General features: G+C 55.7%; 1 protein-coding gene across 1 annotated transcript; it reads right to left on the bottom strand.

Moving 5' to 3' along the window:
- Window positions 1-336: 336 nt before the first annotated feature.
- Window positions 337-23,203, bottom strand: TRMT44 (tRNA methyltransferase 44 homolog). The gene is made up of 11 exons (XM_040625440.1): window positions 22,576-23,203; window positions 21,027-21,141; window positions 18,515-18,734; window positions 16,761-16,829; window positions 15,906-16,013; window positions 14,613-14,684; window positions 12,029-12,135; window positions 11,019-11,202; window positions 8,840-9,248; window positions 6,487-6,603; window positions 337-1,305 (listed from the first exon to the last, which is right to left on the bottom strand). Exons 1-11 carry the CDS (start codon window positions 23,201-23,203, stop codon window positions 950-952), a joined length of 2,385 nt encoding a protein of 794 aa, XP_040481374.1. The 3' UTR covers window positions 337-949.
- Between the last annotated feature and the right edge of the window lie 80 nt (window positions 23,204-23,283).

Below are 23,283 nucleotides of genomic sequence, written 5' to 3'. Positions count from 1 at the left end.
TGGCCAAGCCAATCGTAGCCCAAGGGGCACCACTACGGCCGCTGGCACCAAACAGGCCTTCCTCCCAGGAGCCTCCTTCAAGGGAGAGGCTGGGGGTGGAGTGGGGAGCAACACTCCCACCACACGGGGCTAGGGAGGCAGGCACGGCCCCCGGCCCCACCCGGCCAGCAGGGCTGGCCAGACACCCCTGGGCTGCACCGAGCGGAGTCGCCTCTCAGGGAAAGGGATGAGTTCATTCCCATTGCCACGAGCGAACCAAGAATACCCACACCACAGAATACTGCACTACAGAAGTCACCGGGGGACGCCGTGCAGAACATGAAGGGCAGGACAGTGCACAACGTGACCTTTTATGTAAAACTGAAAAAAATAATCTCAAACAGAAACACAGAGGATTTTTTTTCCCCCAGAAGCAAAAGATTTGCTAACAGCACTTCTGGGGAGAAGATCTAGTAGGAAGGGGCAGGAGGGGTTTTCGCTGTGATATTTAGATTTCCTGGCCTTGTTGTGTATCACAGGATTTTTTTCACGTCCCCTAGAGTGACCTGGCTGTAAGAGCTCACGGGTGTTTTATTCTCTGTAACTAAAAGTAACCTGCACGTGTAAGTGTTACAGCCTTGACACAACACCCATCTAGGGATGGGCACCGGAGCAGCTGGGTTTCCAGTACAGCCTGGAGTTGGCGGGACCGGCTGCGCCCCTGGGGGTGAGCCCGCTCTCACACATGAGCCAGGCGAGCCAGAGCCAGGTCCCCGAGAGGGGCTGGACAGTCCGGGCACTTCCTCCACCTTCACAACGACGAGATGCTGCAAGAAGTCCCGTGCTCTTTCTGGAATACAGACGCTGACCACAGGTGTGACCTCACTTACACATAGACGCTGCACTCCGATGGGGCGGGAGGGACGTCAGCTTCCGCGGTGTCCGGTGTGGGTGTAACTGACGGGTCACGTTACGGGGGGACCCGGAGGAAGTCACCCCAGCCAGCAGAGTCTGCGGTCCCCAGAGGAGCCGGGGCGTGCTCCTCCCGTCTTGGCCTCCCACAGCCGGCCTCCACTCGCGGGGCGGAAGCAGCTCCCAGAACCTGCTTCTTCCTCCTGGGGGTCTGGGGCGGCCGCAGCTCTGCGGGCCCGTGGGCAAACGGGCAGCTGTCTGCAGGCAGCACACAGCCGTCAGGGTGGTGACTGAAGAACCAGCAGGCGCGGGTCTTGAAAGTTTCCGAGAAGAGTTTCCGCTTTGCTTCTGGGTGCCGCTGCCTCTGCAGCTTCTCTTCCCTCCAGTCGCGAATGTGAACCCTCCCATTCAGAACTGTGTTCGGAACAAAGAGAAGACGGCCCAGGTGTTATCTTCCAAGTCCACCGACTCACCAGGGCCTGGGAAGCCCCAACTATGGGGCACCAGTGCCCCAGCAGGACGGAGACGAGGGACTGCAGCCCCCGACACTGGCCGTCCACACCTGCAGGGCGAGCGCGGGTGGAGGCTGAGCCCAGAGCCTAAGCCTGGCAGGGCAGGCAGGGGGGTGGGAGGGAGGGCCAGAGGGAACAGGCAAAGAGCAGGGTGGGGAGCCTGGAGGGGCCAGCGTCAGGGGTCAGGGGCTGTCAGGAGGCGTGCACTGGACACCAGAAGCCGGGGTGAAGAACCGTAGGGAAACTGAGGGTCCACCTGACCACGGATGAGTGGCTGGGGCCACACCAGGATGGGCCTGTGGGCAACATGTTGAGGGCCTGGGAGACCAGGGCGTAAGAGCCATGTGTGGTCCCAGATTCGGGTACAACTTGGGAAGCTGCAGTGACATCTGTCCTGGGGAAGCTCACCTCCGTATCAAACAGAAAACAAGCAAAGATGAGGGTTTACCGGCACCCTGCACAGCCAGAGCACCCAAATGCAAACAGTGGGAAGGGGTACAGCAGCCCCGTCAGCAGGGCTGGGGGCCACCGCAGGACATGGGAACTGGGGGGTATGGCCCCAGCAGCTGGCCGGGCCCCCCACTGAGCTGCCTCCTGAACCAGTCACCCCCATTTGAGCCAACACTCCCCCCAAGCGTTCACCTGGCCACTTGATCCCCAGAAGCCAGCAACTGCACAGAAACGTGTCCAAAGCAGCCAAATCCATCCTGGTTTTCCCCAGAAGCTACAAACCACCCGGAGACAGACCGGCTCAGAGAGAAACAAAGGAAGCCTATTGAGTAAATTTGGCTCTCTAATTTCTAATGAGAACTTGAAAGCACAAATTAAAGCTTGGAGTTTGCTTTCAAATGACCTCGTGTCATGGCCATAATGAGACTGTTTGTCTCTGTAGACTGCCATTTATTAAACATTTTCCCTTAAATCAGAGAAAGGAGCTGCAGAGAGGCCACATCGGAGGAATCTGTCACGGCGGTCAAGAATCACCTACTCAGAGCCTGGCACGGCTGTCCCCCCTCAGAGCTGGCCTGGCCTTCTGCCCTGCTCTCCACAAGGCTGATGCCTCGCTTCCTCATGTGAGAGCTCAGGTCAGGGTTTCACTGGATGTCCCCGCAGCAGAAGGACATGGCCCTGAAGTGTGTCCTGAAGGAGCCCCGAGGCGAGACTACCACCAGGGACCTGGGGTATGTGCCCCAAAAAGGCAAGGAGCCCTCAGTCTGGCCAGAGGCCTGGACGTGTTCAAGAGAAACCTGGGGGAAAGGGTGGGGTGGGGGCCAAAGCCTCCACAGGGGTCCTCTCCCCTGAAGAGAGGCTGGCCCTCAGCAGGCCCTCCCTCCACAGTGGTTTTGTGAGTCCAGAGGGCACCTCACCATGTTTCTGGAGCAACACCTGCAGGGTCAGGAGAAAGGGGGCCTGGGCACCAATGACAGAGGACCGGCCCTGGCAGAGACGGTGACGTGCTCCCGCCTGCAGCTCCCAGGGCAGCTCCCTCTGGGCCCCTCCTGACACCCCAGCTCCCATCCCAGGTAGGTCTGGGCACCTATACCCACTCCAGCCAGCTCATGGGTCAGAGTACCGGTGGACTGTCCCCACTGGGAAATATGCTCCTGATTCTAAAATGGAATCGCAGGAACACAATACATTCTACCAAATGTCCCTGATCTGACGTTCCCGTTTCCTCCCAGAAGTACGCACTGGCTCGGACCTGCTGAACACAGCCCACAGGACCTGCTGGGCCGTTCCCCACCCGCTTCTGACAGCAGACGTTACCACAGCCAAAGCGCTCTGAGGAACTGGCGGCAGGCTATTCTGGAAAACCACTATGGACAGTTTACCGGAACAGTGCACCATGCTCACGTTCTGATCAGACGTGGCCTGGGTTGCCAGGCCAGCCTCTCCATTCAGGAGAGACTTTGGGCAAGCCCCCACCTGTCAGCGGCAGCCACACGTTCACCACAGCCAGCACAGGGGGTGACGGCACCGCAGGCACAGACCACTCGGCCAGGGCCGCCCCCACCACACCCCCCACCGCACCCCCCGGCCCCTGACCTCAGCACACGCCCGCCCGGGCACCAGCCAGTCCCTCACAAGGTGCTCAGCGCTGGCGGAACGGAGGGCATCCAAAATCCATCTTATCTCCTCGGCCCTGTAAACATGACCAGAGACTAGCCGCTCTCGTTGAAAACAGCCTCACAGATCAGAGCAGCCTCCCGCATGGTTCTTGCATGACTGTGAGCGCAATGTTTACTCAGAGCTCAGTTCCCAAGCCGCCTCCTCAGAAGTGTTTCCAAAAATAAATGTGCCCCCCCCCATGTGAACTGCATAGAAAAGCAATCACATACGTGCATATTTATAGTGGTAAAAAAAAGGTATGCTTTCAAGAAGTTAAACAAAAAGCCACGCTGGGAAAAACAGAAGCGCAGCCCTTCTGGGTTGCAGTGGGCGTATTCCCTGACAAAGGCCTTGTGACATGGAGAGCAGGGCCCAGGCAGCTGTGCCAGAGCTTGGCCGGGTTAGGGTTCAGGTCGGGAAGGCCGCCCTCCTCCCCGTGGCTCCACCCCACGGCGGGGGTCCTGCCCGCCCACGCCCCGGCCTTTGCAGCCACCCCAAACATGGAGACTCCGGTTCCGCGTACAGCCCTCAATGCCATCACAAGCATTTCTCAGAGCAAAACCAGGTTTAATCGAAAACAAAGTCTAGCTCCACAAGGGTACCCGGGCCACCCAAAGGCACTGTAAGCCTGCGCACCCGAGCTCTCCCATGCACGCGTGGGGGCCACGCACACCCGCGCACAGCCCAGAGCTCTCCTGTGCACACGTGGGGGGCCGTGTGCACCCAAGCTCTGCCGTGCATGTGGGGGGGCCCGCATGCACCCAAGCTCTCCCGTGCATGCGTGGGGGCCACGCTCACCCAAGCTCTCATGTCTCATGTGCACACATGCGCAGGGAAGAGAAGGTGACAGCGCCCAACCCCCTTAGCTTTACAGGCTGGGAATGGACAGATAGATGCGCTTCCATCAGCCCTGGCCACCTGCCCTGAGTCACTGGCACAAGAGTGGGGGTGTGGGGACTGACCCAAATCCTGGGGCTGAGATAACTGCCCGCATCCCTAGACAAGGCGTGTGGGCCTCCCCCTCCTCCTAGGCTCTGCTCACAGGGGGCACCTCATGGCCTGGTCTCCCATGGTCTCGCACCAATCACCATCTCCCTGTGAGGAGGGGTCAGGGAAGTGTGCCCTCCTCGAGGGGCTACTGCCTTCATCCTGTGACACGGGCTCCTCTCGGGCTCAAGCCCAGCCCCACCTGCAGGGAGCGCACGTCTAGCTGAGGCAGTGATGTGACCAAATGCAGGAGGCCGAGTGACAGAAGCACACAAGACCCTGGGGCCCAGCGAGGCAGGGCCGGGTGGGGGCAGATGGGAAGCAGCTTAGGAAAGGTGTCTAGGTTGTGGTCTAGCACTACGGCAACACCACCAGAGGGCCCAGGGCACAGGGATGGGGGCAGGGAGCCAGCTGCGGCAGCCTGCAGGACAGGAAGCAGCATAGTGAGTGGAACACAAGCCAGGGGGCCACACACGGCAACCTGGAGGCCAAAGCCTGGCAGCAGTGGGTGCGGCTAGGCCGGGTACGAGGCCAGCAGGCAGCACACGCTCGCAGGAGCTCACCTCAGCAGCTGCGCAGTCCCTGCTGGCCTGGTCTTCTCTGGACCCCACTTGTCAGCCCATCTTCGTGCCTGATCACCCAGAACCTACCATCTGCACACCCTGTACCTGCCCTGCACCTGCCTCCCATCACAGAGGCCCAAACCCTCCTCACAGCCTGGGGGGCTGCAGGCCACCCACAACCATCATGGCCCCATCCTGCTCCTCCCCAGCCCAGATCCTTCAGGAATGCTGTTCTTCATCCCCTTTACAGAGTCCCAGCCCAGATATCATGTCCCCACCATGGCCCTCCTGCCTCCTTCCTGGGAGGAGGGTAGGCTTCACTGCACAGCAAGACTCTGGGGGAAACGTGCCTATGGCACTACAGTGATACGGTGATACCCGACGCCCCTCGCTGAAGCACTCAGGGGTGACAGAGAAGATAGGCTGGGATTCACTCTAAAATACACCCACAAAGAAAAGGGGGAAAAGAGCTTCAAGAACCACATATGACAAATGACCGAACATCTGGACAGTGGGTGTATGCTTGAACACTGTAAACGAGGGAAGCTTCTTTCCAGCCCAGGTCCCCATGTGAGCACTGCTTCCACGTCCCCTCCCCACCAGCCCGGACGTCCCGGGAGGCCAGGGGCAGACCGAGTGAAAGGGCACAGGTTCCTGGCCATCCCAGAAGCCTGGAGCGTGGGGCAGGCAAGCAGGGCAGGGAAGGGGACAGGAATCAGGGCTCCCTCCTCTAACTGCCCAGGCCCCAGCTGGGAGCTCAGGATGCTTCCAGTCTGCAGGAGCCCAGAGCCAACGGAAATAACAACCGCCCGCCCACAAAGTCCTCCAGCGACACCCCACCAGGAGGCTTTCAGACTTGCCCTTCCTTCCATGTGAGGCGTGAGCACATCCTGGACAGGGGTAAGGCCAGACCGGGGTGGGGGGTCATGCCTTGAGGGGCTAGAGAAATTCAGAGAAGAGGTGTGGCCAACGTCCCTCCTGGTGGAAGATGCTCAGCGGGCAGAAGCTGGGCCTGGGCAGGGGACGCGATCCTCTCCCTCCCCCTTTCCTGGCAGTCTAAATCTCCTCCAGAGCAAACTTTACTCCAGGGTCCCTGGGCGGTGCGACTCTTGGTTTCAGCTCAGGGCAGGATCTCAGGGTCCGGGGATTGAGCCCCACATCAGGCTCGGCCCTCAGCAGGGAGCCTGCTAGAGATTCTCTCTCCCTCTGCCCCTCCCCTCTGATCACTTGTGTGTGCGTGCGTGCACTCTTTCTAAAATAGATACATTTTTAAACATTTTTTAAAAGAATAAAGCAATCTTTACTTCATAGGAGAAGCGGGGGCAGTGATGGCAGTCTGTGGAGAAGAGCATTCTGACTCAGGGATGGTGGAGCGCGTCCCCCGACCTGAGAAACGAGTGCGTTGGCAGGCTCGGTGCCCTTACCTTCAAACACCTGGTGGCTGTTTCTGAGCAGCGTCTGCAGGCCGCCGCACTCCCGCTTCAGGCGCCGCAGCGTCTCCCTGTCCAGCTCCTGGGCGACCTCCTCCAAGGAGAGGCTTCCTGCGGAAAACCGTGTTTGCCCAACGACACCATCAAGACTGCTGGACGCTGTTAAACAGTCAGGCTCACGGCCCCAGGGACGTGCTAGCTCCGTCACATCTGGCCCTCACCCGCGGCAGCGGGACGGGCGCTGAGAATGACCTTCGCCCCAAGTCCGTGCCACGCACCACGGAGCTGGAACGCACGGGCCGAGCCCCCACCACCTGCAATGCCAGGGACTTCCCGCCTGCCAGCCCTGCACCGGGGGTCTCCCCCACGCCCACCCAACGACTCTGCAGGCCGGCGGACACAGGCCTGCCTCCCAGACAGAAAATCAGCACGGCTGTGTGGCCCGGCCCCGGATGCCCCGGGGAGCAGCCGCCCTGTGGCTGGGAGTCCATCCACCCAGGCCCGGCCGACCTTCAAGATGCACCTCTCCGCGGCCTCAAACCCGTTCCGAGAGCACGCAGGATGCCCAAGGAGAAGGCCGCAACAGGCCCACACAGCCTTCCCTGCCCCTCGTGACTCTGGCCCCGCGCAAGCTCCTGACGCGGCGCTCACACGCACAGCTCCACACGCCACTCCCGGCTGCTCATCCTCGGCCATGTGCACGTCTTGCCGCAGTTGTGAGGGCAAGGAGCACCCCTCCTGTCCTGTGCTCCCCTGCCGAGATCACTGCAGGGCCTGGGGACGGACCCGCGCGTACGCCACACAGGGGCAGGCTGCGGAGGGGCCACTAAATCCCAGCAACCCAAAGGTGGGAAGACCACCCGAGGGCAGGAACCTGTGGGCTGAGAGGCCCAGGGCGCAGGTCCACGTCACGGGAGCACCACAGGCCAGGCCCAGACACTGAGACCCACGCGGGGAGAATGACCCACCAGCTCCACTGTTTCCGCTGGGCGGGCCACCTGGGACCCGAGACCCGACGATCAGAGCCACCCGCTCTCTACGTCTGAGCCTAGGAGAGGACTCCGTCTGCTGCGGCCAGAGTCCGTCCCAGGCACCGGCAAGCACCTCCTGAGCGCAATCATTCCTGGGTCTGAAGGTCCAACTCCACGTTTTCAGACTCACCCAAACCTCTCTGAGGTGCCTGCCCACCTGCTGTGGGCTCCCGGGCCCTTCGAAGCCCCACTGGAAGACCCCACCTTCGAAGCCCCACTGGAAGACCCCACCCAGCTCGCCCTCCTCTTCACTCGGGCCCCGCCTCAGCAGGGTGCACCAGGAAGTGCAGTGCCCACCCACAGAGCCGCCCACAGGCCTCAGGGCTGGCGCCCAGTTACACGGATGGTCAGCCACCTGCAGCGGGGGCTCTGGCCACAGCTGCCACCACATCCCTAGAGAGGCCCTCCAATCGACGCCACCAGGGTGATTCGCAGAGAAGGGGAGATGCTCCCCGGCGCTGCCCCATGGCAAGTACACAAGAGCCGTGGAGGCTCAGAGCAGGACAACCTCACGGGTGGGGGAGGTCAGGCTCACCGCTCCTCCTGCGCCCTCTACTCACGGGCCAGCCAGGCAGCAGCCCCTGACAGGCTGAGGGAGGGCTCCCCCAGCTCCTCCAGTGACCCCAAAAACTCAGAGGAAAGTCGCTGGTGCTGCCTGACCCAGCCAGCTGCACAGCGCCCTCTGGCGCCGCCGGGCGGGAAAGAAACCAGCCTGGACCAGCCTAGCCGCCTAGGACTTGAAACACTCACCTTACAAAATCATTGAAGCCCACACTTTGGTCCCTATCTCTCTTGAATGCCACTGATTTCAGCACATTACCCATCCTATGAGAACAATCAGATATAATTTTCTCCCTTTCATCACGTCTGAGTCTTGCACTTTGGGGATTTCAAAGAGAACCATGTTCTCAGACTACATCTCCAAAATGTTACCTTATTGTCAAGGGAACAGTGCACTTTCCTGGCATTCAGGACTCTGTGTTCAGTTTGGATAACTCCTTTAAATTGAAAATAAAGGGCTCCACACCCTGAAGCCTGGACAATTCTGTAGAGGTTAATTAAGGACCCGAATGCTACCCTTCTGCCCTCAGCGCCTTCCTCTAAGGGAACCGAGTCCTGCACGTTAACGGGAACTACAAGGAAAACTTCAACAAGTGTATAAGTGGCCTATTCACCATCGATGTCTCTTTAAAATAAACATAATTAAAAACAACCACACAATTTTAAGTTGGTCCTAAAGGAGAGCCGAGATACTGCCTGAAAGCCAGCAGGCACGCAGCTGCTGGGGGTCTGGGGGCTGGGGGCTGGGGGCCTACCTCCTCGGTTCCAGGCCTTCGAGCTGCCGCGTGGAGCACTTCCTGGGTTTAACTGCTCTCCATCCAACAGCAAATGTGCCACTTGCAAAACCACTTGGTCAATAAAATCCCGAGGAAGAGTGGCACAATTCCTCACGCGCTCAGCTTTTTCTCTAGGCTGAAATCCAGACAGCCAGAGTTGGTCGGCCTGGGCCTCTGCCCCTCCCTCGGCAGCCCCGGAGTCCAGAGCCTGGTGCCCGTGGGGGTGACCCGCACATCCCTCAGCGGCCTGGGATGGAGAAGGGGCAGGCGCCTCGCCATGTGGGCTCACAGGGCGGCCCCGCCTGCTGTTAATGTACTGGGTTCTCTGCTCATCCATGGAAACTTCTCCAGCAGGCGAGTATGTTCTGGATTTCCCAATGAGACAAACCTGCATGTGAAAAACAGCAGAGTATTTTACCAGGCTCCTACAGCATGTCAATGGTTTCCATTCAATTCTCTTGTTCTGCAGCACAAATTAAAGTTTTAGACATTTATCATGCAAGAAATGCTTATTTTAAAAACCAATACCAATAAAAACGTCCAAAATAAGCCAAGAGCAAAAGCCCATGAAGAATCTCATGGCTCGGACTTTCAGAGCCCTAACACATGGGTACAAATCACGAGTGCACATCTGCCGAGCTCACGGCCATGCCCACTCTGAACACCTGACCTGTGGGACCCTTTGTGTGACCCGCAAGTGCAGACACTGACAGTAGGCCCGAGCTCTCACAACGAGACGTCCTTCTTTGGACCCAGTGCAGCACGGATGCCCATTCCGTGCTCTCCTCCTCTGTACATCTGGGTGAAGGCTGCCGCACAGGTGTCCCCGGGGCAAGCAAGGCTGGTCCAGCAACACCGCCCCGAGCACAGTGTCTCGACTTCCTTCCTGGGCGTGAGCCACAAAGCCATGTTACAGGCAATGAAAGAAAGCGGCTCTAATTGCATCAGAGCCACCCCTCACCACACTCCAGCTGTGCCACTGGCTCCATGAGTGATCCCGGGCAGGTGATGTAATGTCCTGCCTGGGAAAAAGCGTGCCGGGCGTCATCAGCCCTCTGTGTGGGGATCGCTGCTGTGTGGACATCTGCTCTTGCATTTGCCCCCCAAACCACCGAGTTACAAGAAAGCTGAGGCTCGGAGAGATTAAGGACTGGTACGTGCTCTTCAGCAAGACAACGGAAAGACAAGGGAAATCCCAAACTGTGGGAGCCTTGTACCCACATGACCCAAATCCCAGGGGTTCCCTGACTCAATTCAAGCTTCAGCGGAGTGACTTGCCAACATGAGGGCATTTACGAGAATGACACCATGGCTCCAAAGCGGAGTCCTAAAGGAAGCTTTCAGAGTGATTTGAGCAGTGACTGCATGGGCAGCAAGGATGTACCTGAGGCCACGTGGGCCCCAGTCACCACCACCACTGAATGCCTACGATGAAGACGCCGCGTTATCTCCTCCCTGCTGGACACATGAGGACACAGCACAGTATGCAATGTTCCCGAGAGTTCTCGGCTAGCAGGTGGCAAAGCCAAGAGTTCACCTCACACCTGTCTTGGATCCTTTTTGCCACGTCAAGCAATCGAGCCTATAATTTGGATATGATCGGTTTTTGTGTTTTGCTGCTCAAAAAAAGCACACTGACGGCCATGGGGTCTGACAAAAGGAAGCCATCAGAGACCACCACAAACCGATGGCTCAGAGGGTGAGCGGGAACGCTGCCGAGTCGGCCATGAAGCACGTAAGGAGAAAACGGGAATCATTCTGAACTTCTGAACCAAACTTCAATTTCGGCCAATCACTGGGGAACCCCAGGAGTCGGAACTTAGAGCGGGCAGCCTTAGATGACACTTGGGCCACTGCTACACAAGTCAGGCTGACGTCCACTCTGGGCAGGTCCCCGAGAGTCACACGCAGTTTCTGGGAAGGAAATGAAGACTCCGCGAGGGTCCTGCAAAGCTGCCACGGGAGGGGCCGTGGGGGCAGATTAAGCCCTCCAAACGCCACCCGTGGATGAGATGCTGAGATCAGCACAGGCAGCTTCTGGAACGCACCCAGTGCCGAACGCCAGTGTCCCCTGTGGTTCTATGACACAGCCCTGAGCCCCCCATCCAGACGCCAGCACCTCACCGAGGACGGTGAGCCCACGGTGACCAGGACGCACCCTTTTGGTTGAGGGAATGCGCAGGCAGTCCTCCTCGATGTGAAACCCGCAGGCCAGCCCCACTTCCGTGACGAAATCAAGGTACTCTCGGTACTGAGTCTTCCTGCTCTGCCTCCGGGAGTACTTTCCAGTGAAGTCAAAGAAGCAGCAGGGAAGGACAAAGAAACGGCAGCCGTAGGACGACCTTCGAAATCAACCCACAAAAACCAAAAGAAAATTCAGCGGGAAGCCGCATGGCTATCGAGCACTGGGGTAACACACACGTGTGCTGGTGGCTGCCCATGTTTTCTAGATGAGAAAACGAGTAACACCTCTCCCTAATTCAATTTCTAGAAACAATGCAGCATGGCATAAAACATGAATCTAGTTACTTTTATAAAAACCTTCCCTACTGCAGTTGTTCTCGTCAACTGAAACATAAGACTTCCTGAAGCGCTTAAGACTTCGGCTGGGAGGGACGGACCTCGGAGGCAGACACAGCAAAGGCTAAGTACTTGTGCCTTGACCTATGTGATTCTTCGAGAGCCAGGACAGTTCAAAAGACCCTGGATGAGAAGCCGCAGCCACAAGACATCAGGGCAGCAACGTCACCTGCATCCTCGCGACGCCTCCTCCTGACCTAGGAGCACCACCGCCCCGCATACAGCCCCTGGGCTGGGAGATAAATACCGCTACAAGTGTCACTACTGCCACACACTTTTCCTTTGAAGACCGACCCTGTTGTTGTCAGGGAGAAAACTTCCACCAACGTGCCCTGTCTCTCAGCTCTGGCTGTAAACCCCGCAGCAGAAGTCATCAGTTTTCATGAGCGCCGTTCAACACAAGAATGCCGTGAAGCACGTCTGCAGACTTTAACCCTGACCCGACATGCTCGGCACACTGTCCTCTCAACAATCTCAACCAGCTCCATTGCAGTGTTCGACAGCCACCGGCGGCGAGATTTGGACCGCGAGGTTCAGGCACCAAAACATTCCCCGCCATCCGCCCTACTGCCCCGACCACCTGCTCACCGGGCCGCAATGACAGGTATCCACGGCGTCAGTTCATCGGAATGGTTACCAATTAACCAGTCGACGTCAGGGAAAAGGGTCTTATCATTTGGGGTGATTGCACCTTCCTAAAAGAAAAACACAAAACAAAACCGGGTGCTCAGTAAAGCAGCCCAGAGCTGCTGAGGCCCCGCGGAACCTCGGCTTGCTGGGCGTGGTCTCAGCCCCCGGGGCCTCGTGGATGCTGGGCAGGCACCTGAACGTAGGGCCGCGTCTACACGGGTGTGAAATACGGCAGCTTCTGGTGTCATCGCTAAGAAACCAACGATGCTCTCTGAGTGCTCATCGTTTCCTAAGCTGTACAAACGTGGTTCTGCACAGCAGCATACACGAGCCACGGGAGGTGGGACAAAGAAACGGTTTCCACGCTCCAGAAAGTCGGAGCAAGTGAGTGGAACGCAAGCAGGTCTGAAGTTGACTCAAGTGTGTCACATAATGCATCACGCAACCTCACGTCTGTCCACCTACGTGATGAAGCAGACCCACGACAGCACAAGGAAAGATAAGATGGGAGCAGTTTAAATTTGGCAGAATAAGCCTTTGCGGTTGTGCGATCTCATGTAAACACTCAGACACCAAGTGAAAACCCACTCCACAGGCAGGTTAACCATTCCGATAATTCCCGTAATTAAGCCGAAAACAGCTTGATTTCATGATTTAAGAATGGCCATCATGAATGACTGATGTCAGGCCCCAACAATGGGTCTGTTGGTAAGAACCGGAAAGACAGAGAGAAAAGATACTATACGACCACTCAAAATCCTCCTAATTTTAAAACTGAAGAACGAACCCCCAAGGGAAGTAAGTGCGGCTCTACTCCTTGATCAAAACAAACTGGGAGGCCATTATGACACCCTCACTTTCAAGGCTGTTCTGTAGCACAACAAAACTGGGGGTGTTTTGCAGACGTGATGTATACAAAAGAATTTAAACTCTACAGTCTTTCTGGTTCTTAAATAAGCATATGGATTTCTACTTACACATATATTAAAATACCGAAAACAGTACCGCTCAACGGATACATACATGACTTAAAAACAGGAAAAACAAAACTGTGATATTATTCTCTATTCCCACCCAGTCTAGATTTAAAGTTGCCTATTTCCCTTTAAATGGCCTGCATGAATAAAAACATAATTTACAGTTGATGTTATTTAAGACAGTGGTTTTGATTTCAGCAGCCCCTTGCTTACAATCAAACGAGGATTTTGAAAGAGGCTGTAAACTCATGTTCAGCTTTTGCCCAGCAGATAAAGAAAACGAGCCCACAGAGGCAGCCCTGAACTCCCTTCCACTAATCTTTATTTTTTGCAATATTATTCTCCACTTTAAAAGAAAGTGAGGCAGAAAGTATAAAAAGTCTCAGAGCCTTACTATTTACAGATGAAATGGCAGAGCTGAGATCTGTTTCACCAGAGCAGCAGGCCGAGTGGGGTCACGAGAGTAACGGTGACGCCCGTGAGCTTCCGGGACGGTCACGCTCTTCCTGACACCCGTGCACCCTTGTGCTGGCCACAGCAAAAAGTGAACATGAGAAGTCCCGTCAGCACTCTGCCTGGCTCGGAGGCCTCGAACCGACAGCAAAGCCGTAAACACTGGACACCAGACCTGACGTGGGACTGCTGCTCAGGGGGCCGGTCACTTTCTCCCTTGGGGAGACACTCCTCTCTGACTGGTACCAGGACAAGTGAGCTATTCCTGAGCAAGGCTTCAGGGACCTGGGTTCACTGTGGCCCCATGGTCATGGGCTCCGGAGGCCGGGCCACTAGACGGCTCAGAGCAAATGTGTGGCCCACTTACACAGCCCCACGGAGCACCTGCACACCTGCGGCCCCGCCCCAGCCCGGCCGAGCATTTTACCTTCCTCTCCCGGACTCCTCGCCACCTGCCCTCTTGCTGGGAGGCCCTCCCGGCCACCCCAGATACACAGCACGACCTGGCCCTACAGCGGCCCCCTCACCCTCCTCAGCATGTACCACACCAACGACCCCGTGCCCACGGTGTATCGTGGGGGGCCCCACCCCCACAGGGCAGGAGCCTTTTGTCACTGCTGAACCACCAGCACTTGAGAACGCCTGGCAGGCTGAAGGCATGCAAAGATTTGGTAAATATGCAAATCTCTACTTTTTCTCCTGGTTTTTGGATGCATCCCTTAGGGCATTCAAAACTCTTCCTGAAAGTGTATTTGAAGTAAAACCTTTCTGAAAACCATTGTGATAATATCATCCAAACCTTCTCAAGTTTGGCCTATGACAGACTTCTTTTAAGGGGACTAAGATTGATGCAGGAGGATTTATGTAGTGAAACTCGTCATCTGAAAACACGGTCAAGAACAGGACGTGAGCCGAGAGGCTAAGGGGCCTTCATGGCGAGCAGTGCGCGTGTGCCCTGCCCTCCGGGAACAGTGGGCGTGACAGGGGACCAACAGCTGGTACCGCGTGAGGACTAGATAACACAACCTAGAAAGGTTGGCACTGGGCACACTTGTGAAAACAAGGACCCCTAGGGGACAACCGTGCCAAAAGCAAACAAACAAGGTCAGTACCTCTAAGCAAGTTTGTGGTCCATACATGTCCCAGATTTTTCTTCTTCGGACATCGATCCCTCTGCCTGGATGCTAAAAGAATTTCAGAATTCACAGGTCAACATCAATACATTATAATAAATGAGCAAGAACAAATTAAACTCTGCAAGGACTGCCACCAGCGTGGAATGCAAGAGACCCTTCACATTCACCAGTGGCACCTGCGGTTTCTCAGCAACTCACACAGACACTCATACCCCCACAAGGCCCAGGTCAGGGCCCACACTCCACTAAGGGTCACCAGGAGTCTTCACAAAGGGGAAATGGAGTCCAGGTGTGGAAACATGTACAAGGCCAGTGGCCCAGGAGACACATCTGGACACAGAGCCTCTCTTGTGACCCCGAGTCAAGCCCAGGCCCCAGCCCGTCCACCCCTCCAGCTTGCCAGCAGACAAGGCCCCTCCTCTGCGTCTGCTTCTTCCCTAGGATGTGTGCCCGTGCCCGCCGGCTCTCATGGGGCAACCGTGCTCATTTCCAAGTCGGGGAGAGAGAAGGGGTGCACGAGGTACCGTGTCCTGGGGTGAGGTACCCTCACCTATCTGCAGGTCACCACCCGATGTGCTGACACCCACCAGACACCTTGTTTACAGGTATTACCGTTACAAACTCATTTTTTAATAAAGCAAATAAAAAGTACATTCTAAGAACCCCATTTCAAGCTCCTACAGCTATGGATGGAGTGCCTCTCCCACAGGGCAGAATGCTACAGTCAGAAGTCAGCCGGGGTCACCGGTGACAGTGACTCCGCAGGAAGGCTGGACGCCGGCCAGAGGCACCGGCTGGGGAAGCTCGGGGCTCACACTGAACTGCTCCGAGCGACAAGGGCTGTTCTAAGCACGTCCCGCCTTCACTTCACGGATCCAGAAAACGGCGCACACACCAGTGTCGCCAGTGTACATCACGGCGGGAGCGCAGCTGGCCTCTGAGTGGGGATTCCAGCTTCTGGAGGGCAGAACCTACTGCCTCTCACTCCCCTCCCGGGGCCCTGACGTGCTGCATTCCCTAAAAAGCGCCTGGCGGCCACAGCAACCATACTGTGCAAAGTCTGTCGTCCACAGGCGCCCCGCTCTCTCCAGCGGGATGGCTGTCCGCGCCCCCATCCACACAGGCCGCCTGCTCTCCTCGGTCCCAGCCCGACAGCCAGGCAGGCTCTGGATCCAGCTGGTACCGGCAGTGAAAGACCTTAAGGACCTTGTGCCAGACTCAAAGACACTTGGAAAAAGCACTAGAAATGGCTTCGGAAGCGGACCTCACCCCCTCAGTGCTCAGGATGTGGACCAGGAGACCGTTCCCGCATCCTAAGTCAACGAAGGACTGCTTGGCCGTCAAGCCCCGCTCAGCTCTTTCTTCTTCCCATAAAATCTAAGTTAAAAAAAAAAAAAAATCAGTTCCTGATTCACTCCCTCCAAGAATAATTCAGACACAAACTCTGCATGGGATTACAAATCGCATTTCCAGGACGGGCGGACAGGCCTGCTCTGCGGCCCTAGGGTTACGCAGGTGACGCACAAGTGAGCAGAAGGAGCTGCCTTCGCCTAATGCCGTGGGGGCATTGAAGCTTTCTCCTCCCAGCGAGAGTCCACCTGAAAGTGGTCCTCTCTGGGCAAGAGCTTCACAGATTACTGTTAGTGCCTCATGCCTCCTCTCAGTTCTTCTAGGCTGTTTACTCTGATAAAGCAAAATATGCGATTTCTAAAAAGGCTCTGAGAATCACAGATGAAAGGAAATCAGAAATGATCTGGCCTAAACATTTTTTAGATAAGAAAATCAAGACTATTAAGTCAAGGGCACACCCAAATTTGGGGACTAGCAAGCTAGCTAAGGACAGAGCCAGGACTGGAGGGCAAGTGCCTGTCACAGGGGTCCCATCGGCGGCACGAGCGACACGGTGCCTCCAAGGTGAGCGTTCGTCAGGAAAGCCCCGGCTGAGCTGGAGCCCCTGCGGTTAGAATTCAGGGCGCAGACGTGTTCCTCACACACAAACCCGTGCACGTGCTACCAAACGGTACGCTAAGTTAGGACTGGATGACTGCTGCTAACCGCTGGTAGTGCCGGCGGTAGCAACCTTGCCCCACCCCACAGGGGCTTAGGGATGGGACACGCACTTACCAGCAGGTAGGCAGCGATAGCCACGTCTTCATACACGAACTTTTCGGGATCGGTCACTTCAGGCCACATCTAAAACATTTTCCAGGGCACATGTAATTGTTTGCTCATCAGCCACCATTTCACTACACTTAAAGTAGCCCCATCAGCATAAGTCCAACGAGACTAACCGGGCAGTAAAATTTTTAAAAAAGCTCATTCCAAAGGCAGACATTGATGATAAATCTCTCACGGTAAGAGAGCGGCACGAAAACACACAAAACGTTTACCGCATATGTGTGTAACGGGACACGTCAAGAGCCTTACAGTCCACTGCAAGATTTTGCAACAAAAATGACATATGTAAGCTATTTAGATGAAGCAACTGGACATCGAGGAGAACGCTCAGCTCTCCTGTCCCATCGTTCATCTAGACGAGGAAAATGAACAAGGAAACCCAGATGAGGAAAGCAAAGGGTCAGGAGGCCGGGGCTCCAGCCCTCTGGTCTGCTGGCACCTGGCTGTCACCTGTGAGGGGCAGCACTCAGGAGGTGGTCCCCATCTCCCTCTCCGGAAAGCTAAAGGCTTCGCTGCCACACGGGACAACCAACAAGTGCTCCGAAAGCTGCACCACACTGGCTGCACAAGCGTGACGCCTCACTGCCCGCACAGGTCACACGCAGAACGGACAGCTGCCAGAAGAGGAAAAACCCACGACAAGGCTACACACTCAGATTTCCATTTCTAGTCGTGGGGGATTAGACAGGTCGGCTGTCTCACTAAGGACAATTTCAAAGACTGGAATAATAGATAAAGTCCTTTCCGGAAGGAACTGAATAGTTAATAAGATAATGAAGGCCTTTCAGGCCAGAATCTGGAAGAGAAGGGGCCCCTAGCTTAGGTCAGCCAGGCCTAGGACTCACACTTCAGCAAGAATGAAAGGGCACTGTCTCCAGCCTGTGACCTTTGGGGTGCTCTGTTACAAAACGATAGGTAACTGATTAAAAAAAACAAAACAAAACAAAAACACCACATATGCGCGCCTGGGTGGCTCAGTCGGTTGAGCATCTGACTCTTGATTTCGCTTAGGTCATGATCTCAGGGTCGTGGGATTGAGCCCCACGTCAGGCTCTGCACTGAGCACGGGGCCTGCTTAAGATTCTCTCCCTCTGCGACCCCCCTCAAAACAAAACAAAACCAAAAACCACATATAGAAATGACAAATCATGGTTCCTTCCACAAAGAGGGCCATATGCTAGGAAGACTACAAAAGAAGTTTGCCCACATTAGGGAAGCTTTATTTCCTCCTCTGGGTGTGAGCACAGAGGTTTGCTGTTACTGTCCCTTCACATCTTAAATATAAAGTTAAGGACATGTTCTGATATTTATCTTCTTTCTGGAAGTATATGCTTTTGTACTTTAATTTTTCATATATTTCCTTTAAACATCCTCAAGTTTTTATAAGGAAATGTGGCAATTTCATAACTAATATCCAATTATTTTCAATTAAATACTTTCCTTTTATTTGCCTGGAAAAAAATTAGCAATGTGCAAAAAGAAAAGAAAAAGATCCTTTATCATCTGTCAACAGTTTTGCAGTTTGCAGCCCTATGTATGTCAAAATACTCCTGCAATGTGGGCCCTTATGTGGCTGTGTTTGGACCTGATGTCTGTGTCTGCATACACCAGAAAGTTTACTGGAAAATGATTTTATCTGGCATAGTTTGGCCAATGTCCCCTCATCAAAACAAGGGAACCATGGATGTTTCCCCAGTTACCTTGACCATGTCTTTGTGCTTCTCCTTAAGCATCTGGTACATCTTGCTATACTTGACGATGGAAATGAGGGACAGGCTGCTTTTAAATCCGCTCCTCCTGCTTTCCACAGACCACCGGGCCAGCCTGGCCAGCAGCACCTCTCCCAGCCAGGTGGGTCTGGGGTAAACAATGCCATCTGAATGCCAGTTTTCTGGACAGAAAATTAAAATAGATATGAACCTTTAAAAATAAGAGAGATATGAATAAGCAGAGCTAGTTTCAATTCTCATTCTTAAATCACTTACCAAAAGGAGAGAGCACAGGTTAAGGCAGCTATAATCACAAAATATTTGACTTGAAACCTCAAAAACCGGGAACGAGTTGCAGAACTTTCAACAGATAGAGAAAAACACATTTTTCAAAAGCAGAAAGAATCCTTCTCTTACAAACGCTGTTAAAAATGCGTTTACTTATGCTATGAAGACCATCAGAAGGATGGACGTGTAACAAAGCTCCTCCTACCGTTTGCTTCACACACTGATTAGCCAGCTTCCAGATGTCTCAGGATCTAACATTCTATTTTCACACGTGCAACTCAAGTGTGAGCATACTGGCTCACCAAATACTTCCTGGTCAGAAAGTGGAGCGCCCAGCCCCACGGCTAAGGACGCGCACAGGGGAGAACACCCAGTTTGTTGGGCGGAGAAAGAAGGCTACAAAAAAAGTGGCGTTCAACAGGGGCCCCAGGGACAAGTGGAGGCATGGGCAACTGGGCAAGAGGGGCACAGCTAGGATGGTCAGGCTTTTCGCCACCATGAGCATCAGAGGAACACAACTCATCCCCTAAGTAACAGGCACCCCGGGGAGTTCACAATGTGGGAGGAGCCTGGGAAGGACTTGGGCTGCTCCCCTTTCCAGTCCCTTCACCTTGGACGCTTTCCTGCTGGGGCTGGCACACCCTGTCAGGCCCTTCCCCTGCTCATCCCTGGGTCTCATGCTCTTCTCCCAGGTGTCCCCCGGAGTCCCCATGGCCTACTCCTCATCCACTCAGGCCTCACCTGGGATGCCCCCTCCTCAGAGGCATTGCCCACCCCTCTGCGCGGACCTGACACAACACCTTTGCCTTTGCTACTGAGGGGACGTGGGAACAGAGACGCATTTCACCTGTTTTCTGGCACTTCACGGTACGCAGCACTCCGGGGTGGCGGAGCGTGTATCTATGTGTCGCGCTGTGCCTCGAGGAGCATGAGAGGGGTGGGCGCACACCAACACTGCTGCGATGACTGGAGCCCACGAGGAGTGCCGTGCGCTACAGCGCAGCCCAGTCAACCCCCATTTAACTTGCACTCAGTATCTGGCCCGAATGCCTAAGGGGACGTAAAGGACAGCTCCCCGGGGGTGCAAGGACAGGAAATGCCAACCTGGAAAGGTGGGAGCAGGCAGCCGAGTCCGAGCCCTCAGTCCATCAGCAAAGAAGGTGACCGCCACACATGGAACGTACTGTGCGCTGCTACGGCCACGCCACGCTGGGCGCCTGCACAGCAGCCGCGAGCACATGCCTGCAGTGGCCACCTACCAGCTCTGTCACCGGCGCCCCCCAGGTGACCACGGGAGACACGCCTTCCCCCAGGGGCCTGCTCCCAGGCCCCACTCTCCAACAGCAGCATGCGGGGGAAGGGCCTGGGGCCAGTTCCTCGGGCAGTCTCTAGACAATTCTAAGAGGCTTCAGCCAGGCCCTAAGTATTGCCATCAAGCTCCTATGCCTGCAACAGGTCCCTACGAAGCCTAGCCCCTCCTCAGAGGCTCAAGAATCATTAAAGCCATCACATAGGTGAGAAGACTGAGGGCCACAGAGGTGACATACCCACGGTCACACTGCCAGTGGGCAAACCCAGGTCTATGTGACGGCGCAACTGTACTGCTCTGCGTTACACAAAGCCACGTGCCACGCCCAGTCTGATTAAACAGACACAGTTCCCAAGGCTGTTTTGCAAAGTACACACCAGACGTGGCTCTCAGGAAAACAGCAGCAGCAGGGTGATTAAGTGAATCTACCTTCCTCTGACTTTTCCATTTAAAAATACCAAACTTCACATTTACGCTACAAGCCCCAGTGCCACATGGAAGTGAGGGGGATACTGAACTGCTGCTTTCGTGATAAGCACCACTGAATACCTGTGACACCCAAAACCACGTGAGCCTCGGCAGGAAATAAAAAAGGAAGCTATCCTCACTCCCCACTCCCAAGTGGTAAGAAAGAAAATAATAAAAGGATTTGCAATTACCTGATTCGGCTAAACCTAGGTGCTACTCATCATCCCGGCTACGTGGGCTGTAAAGAATACAGACTCAGGCCCCGTGCCAACAGGAACAATGACACGTCATGACACCAGAAACAGGAAACACGTTCTCACACAACTTAGCTGCCAAAAGGCACCATCAGCTCTTCAATGACCCTGAATTCGGCAGCTACCCGGACGTGCGATGGAAACCATACAGCCCTGGAAGAGGACTCCATTCTTTAGCTCTTACCATTCTCCCTGGCTCTGACTGAGCCGGATTTGATACACGTTGCTCGTCTCAACCTTTACATTCCCTCTGTCATCTTCTTCCAAAGGTAAAAAAGTTACAGTACCGTTGAGGACATCTGGGGAAAAAAGACAGGGATAATCAAAACTGCTTGGTTCACCGTTTCATCAGAAGCAATACTAAACATAGCCATGACTCAGCCTGACTTTGCTCCCCTGGGGCTTTCCCCACCCCTTTACCACAGCGCCCAGGAGGACAGACATGTTTCATGTCCTATCCACTGCTGCATCCCGAGCCTGCAGGGTGCCAGGCTCACGCAGCAGGCACACTCAGCAGGAGCTGAAGGCAGAAAGCCCTTGTAGAGGGGCACTGCCTCTCCCCTGCAGGGAAGCCGATGTGGGAATGCCGACGTCCATATCTGAAGGCCTTGGGGCACTGACTCACCAACATCTGTCTGGTAGAGGGGAAATGTAAAAGGTAACCAAACACTGGTAATAGAAGCTGGAAGAGCTCCTAAATTTGTCTGGACATGACAGGATCACGGAGAGTCTCCTGGCAGAGGGGACACATGGCAAGAGTCTTGCAGGGGCATAGAGGCGGACAGTGTGGGGAAGCGGGGTTGGGAGGGAAGGCACCTACAGCGATTTGGCATTGCTGCATGTGGTACCACAGCCTCTCGAAGGCGATCTTCCCCAATACCCACAGCCTGCGTCTGTGCCATGTGACAAGGCTACAGACCTTGGGAAAGGGAGTACCCAGGATTAGGCAGGTGGGCTCAGGCCAGTCACAGGGGCCCAGAAAAGAGGAGAACTTTCTCCAGCTGGAGGCAGAAGAAGAGGTTGCAAGCACGAGAAGGACTGGACACCACTGCCAGCTCTGAAACCCAAGAACCTGAGGGAGGCCTCCACCAGCTGCTCCACGAGCCGGCCTTCCACTAATCTCTTCACCTGCTAAACTCCTATTCATCATTCAACATCTGGAGCTCCTTCACCTTCTCCCTCAAGCATTCCAGACACTCCCTCCTCGACAGTAACCCCATTCTCTGTACTAGAAATACACATTTCTACATGTCCCCTCAAAAGACAGTAAGTAAATAAATAAATAAATAAATAAATTACAGCCTCCCTAGGACATTGCAAAGGTACTGACGTAGTAACTGTTAGTGCCTTTTCTCTGACCTGAGGTTTAAAGAATACTTTTTAATCTAACTGCACCCTGTCTCAAAGATTCTCTCCCTGACCAAACTCCAGCCAGGCTCCTCTGCGCCCTGTCTCAACTAGGCTTCAGCTTGGCATAGAAACTTCAACACTGGCACGGATCCTAACAGCCCAAGGCTGCATCCCTAGAATGACCGCAGGCCCCCTCAAAGCTGCCAGGACGGTCCCAGCCCTTACCTGAAGGTGGGCCCCTGTGTCCCTGCCTCCGGGGCGAGGAGCCTAACTTAACTTCCAGGAGGGTGAAGAAAAATCCAGAAACGAGTCACAAGGACCAAACCCCCTTTTGGTTCATTTTCGCTTCCCTCACTCTACCTCTCACCGAGAAACACTCCTACCTTGCACGACTATCTCTCTCCTCGGAGCTGCAAGCGGGCAATGAGGGCCTGTTTTTGGGATGACGGTTCTGAGAACCACGTCGAACCCGCTCGGCGCCTCCGGCTGCGATCCCGCCCGGGACCCGGTGAGGAAGGCCAGCATCTCCAGATTGCCGTCGTAGAGGCTCCGAGAGAAAGCGTCCCAGAGAGAATCCAGATCCGGGGCAGGGAACTCGCCCTCCCCGACTTGGGCCTTGCCGGGCTGCCCGGGGCCCCCTGCGAGCTGAGCCGCGGCGGCTGCTTCCCTGGGGTCCTCCCCTTGCCGACGCCGGGGCTGCGACTCCTCGGGCCCGCGACCCTCTGTGCCCAGCTCGGGGCCTGTGCTCGGCCCGGGGCCCAGGCCCCCTTCGGGGGAGCGCAGAGCGGGTCCGGCCGCGGCCCGCTCCTCCTGCTCGGGGCCAGTGTTGGGACTGTGGCCGCAGGCCTCCGCCCGGGGCACACCAACACTCCGCCGGGCCTCCAGGCGGACGCCACACAGACGTTTGTTGGCCACCTGAGGCCTCTCCAGCCACACGGCCACCGCCGCCCAGAAGCCCCCCGGGAGTAGCGCACCGGGGTCGCGCACAGCCGCCCGGCCCACCTCAGCCATGGTCGACCAGCGTCCAGCGCTCCACGGCAACGGCGCGCCGCGATGACGCAACCGGCGGCGCGGTCTGTGACGTCACGGGG

Source organism: Ursus maritimus, unplaced genomic scaffold (assembly GCF_017311325.1).
Source record: "Ursus maritimus isolate PB19 unplaced genomic scaffold, ASM1731132v1 scaffold_8, whole genome shotgun sequence".
NCBI lineage: Eukaryota > Metazoa > Chordata > Mammalia > Carnivora > Ursidae > Ursus > Ursus maritimus.
The sequence above is the reverse complement of the archived record's forward strand: the minus strand, read 5'-3'. Positions and strand labels throughout refer to the sequence as shown.

Excerpts from the sequence above, each read along its gene's own strand:
- TRMT44 (XM_040625440.1), bottom strand. The coding sequence starts at position 23,203 with ATGGCTGAGGTGGGCCGGGCGGCTGTGCGCGACCCCGGTGCGCTACTC. Across the intron at positions 18,735-21,026 it reads AGTCAGAGCCAGGGAGAATG|GTTCATATCTATTTTAATTT; the intron begins GTAAGAGCTAAA and ends TTATTTTTAAAG. Across the intron at positions 16,830-18,514 it reads AGCACAAAGACATGGTCAAG|ATGTGGCCTGAAGTGACCGA; the intron begins GTAACTGGGGAA and ends AAAATGTTTTAG.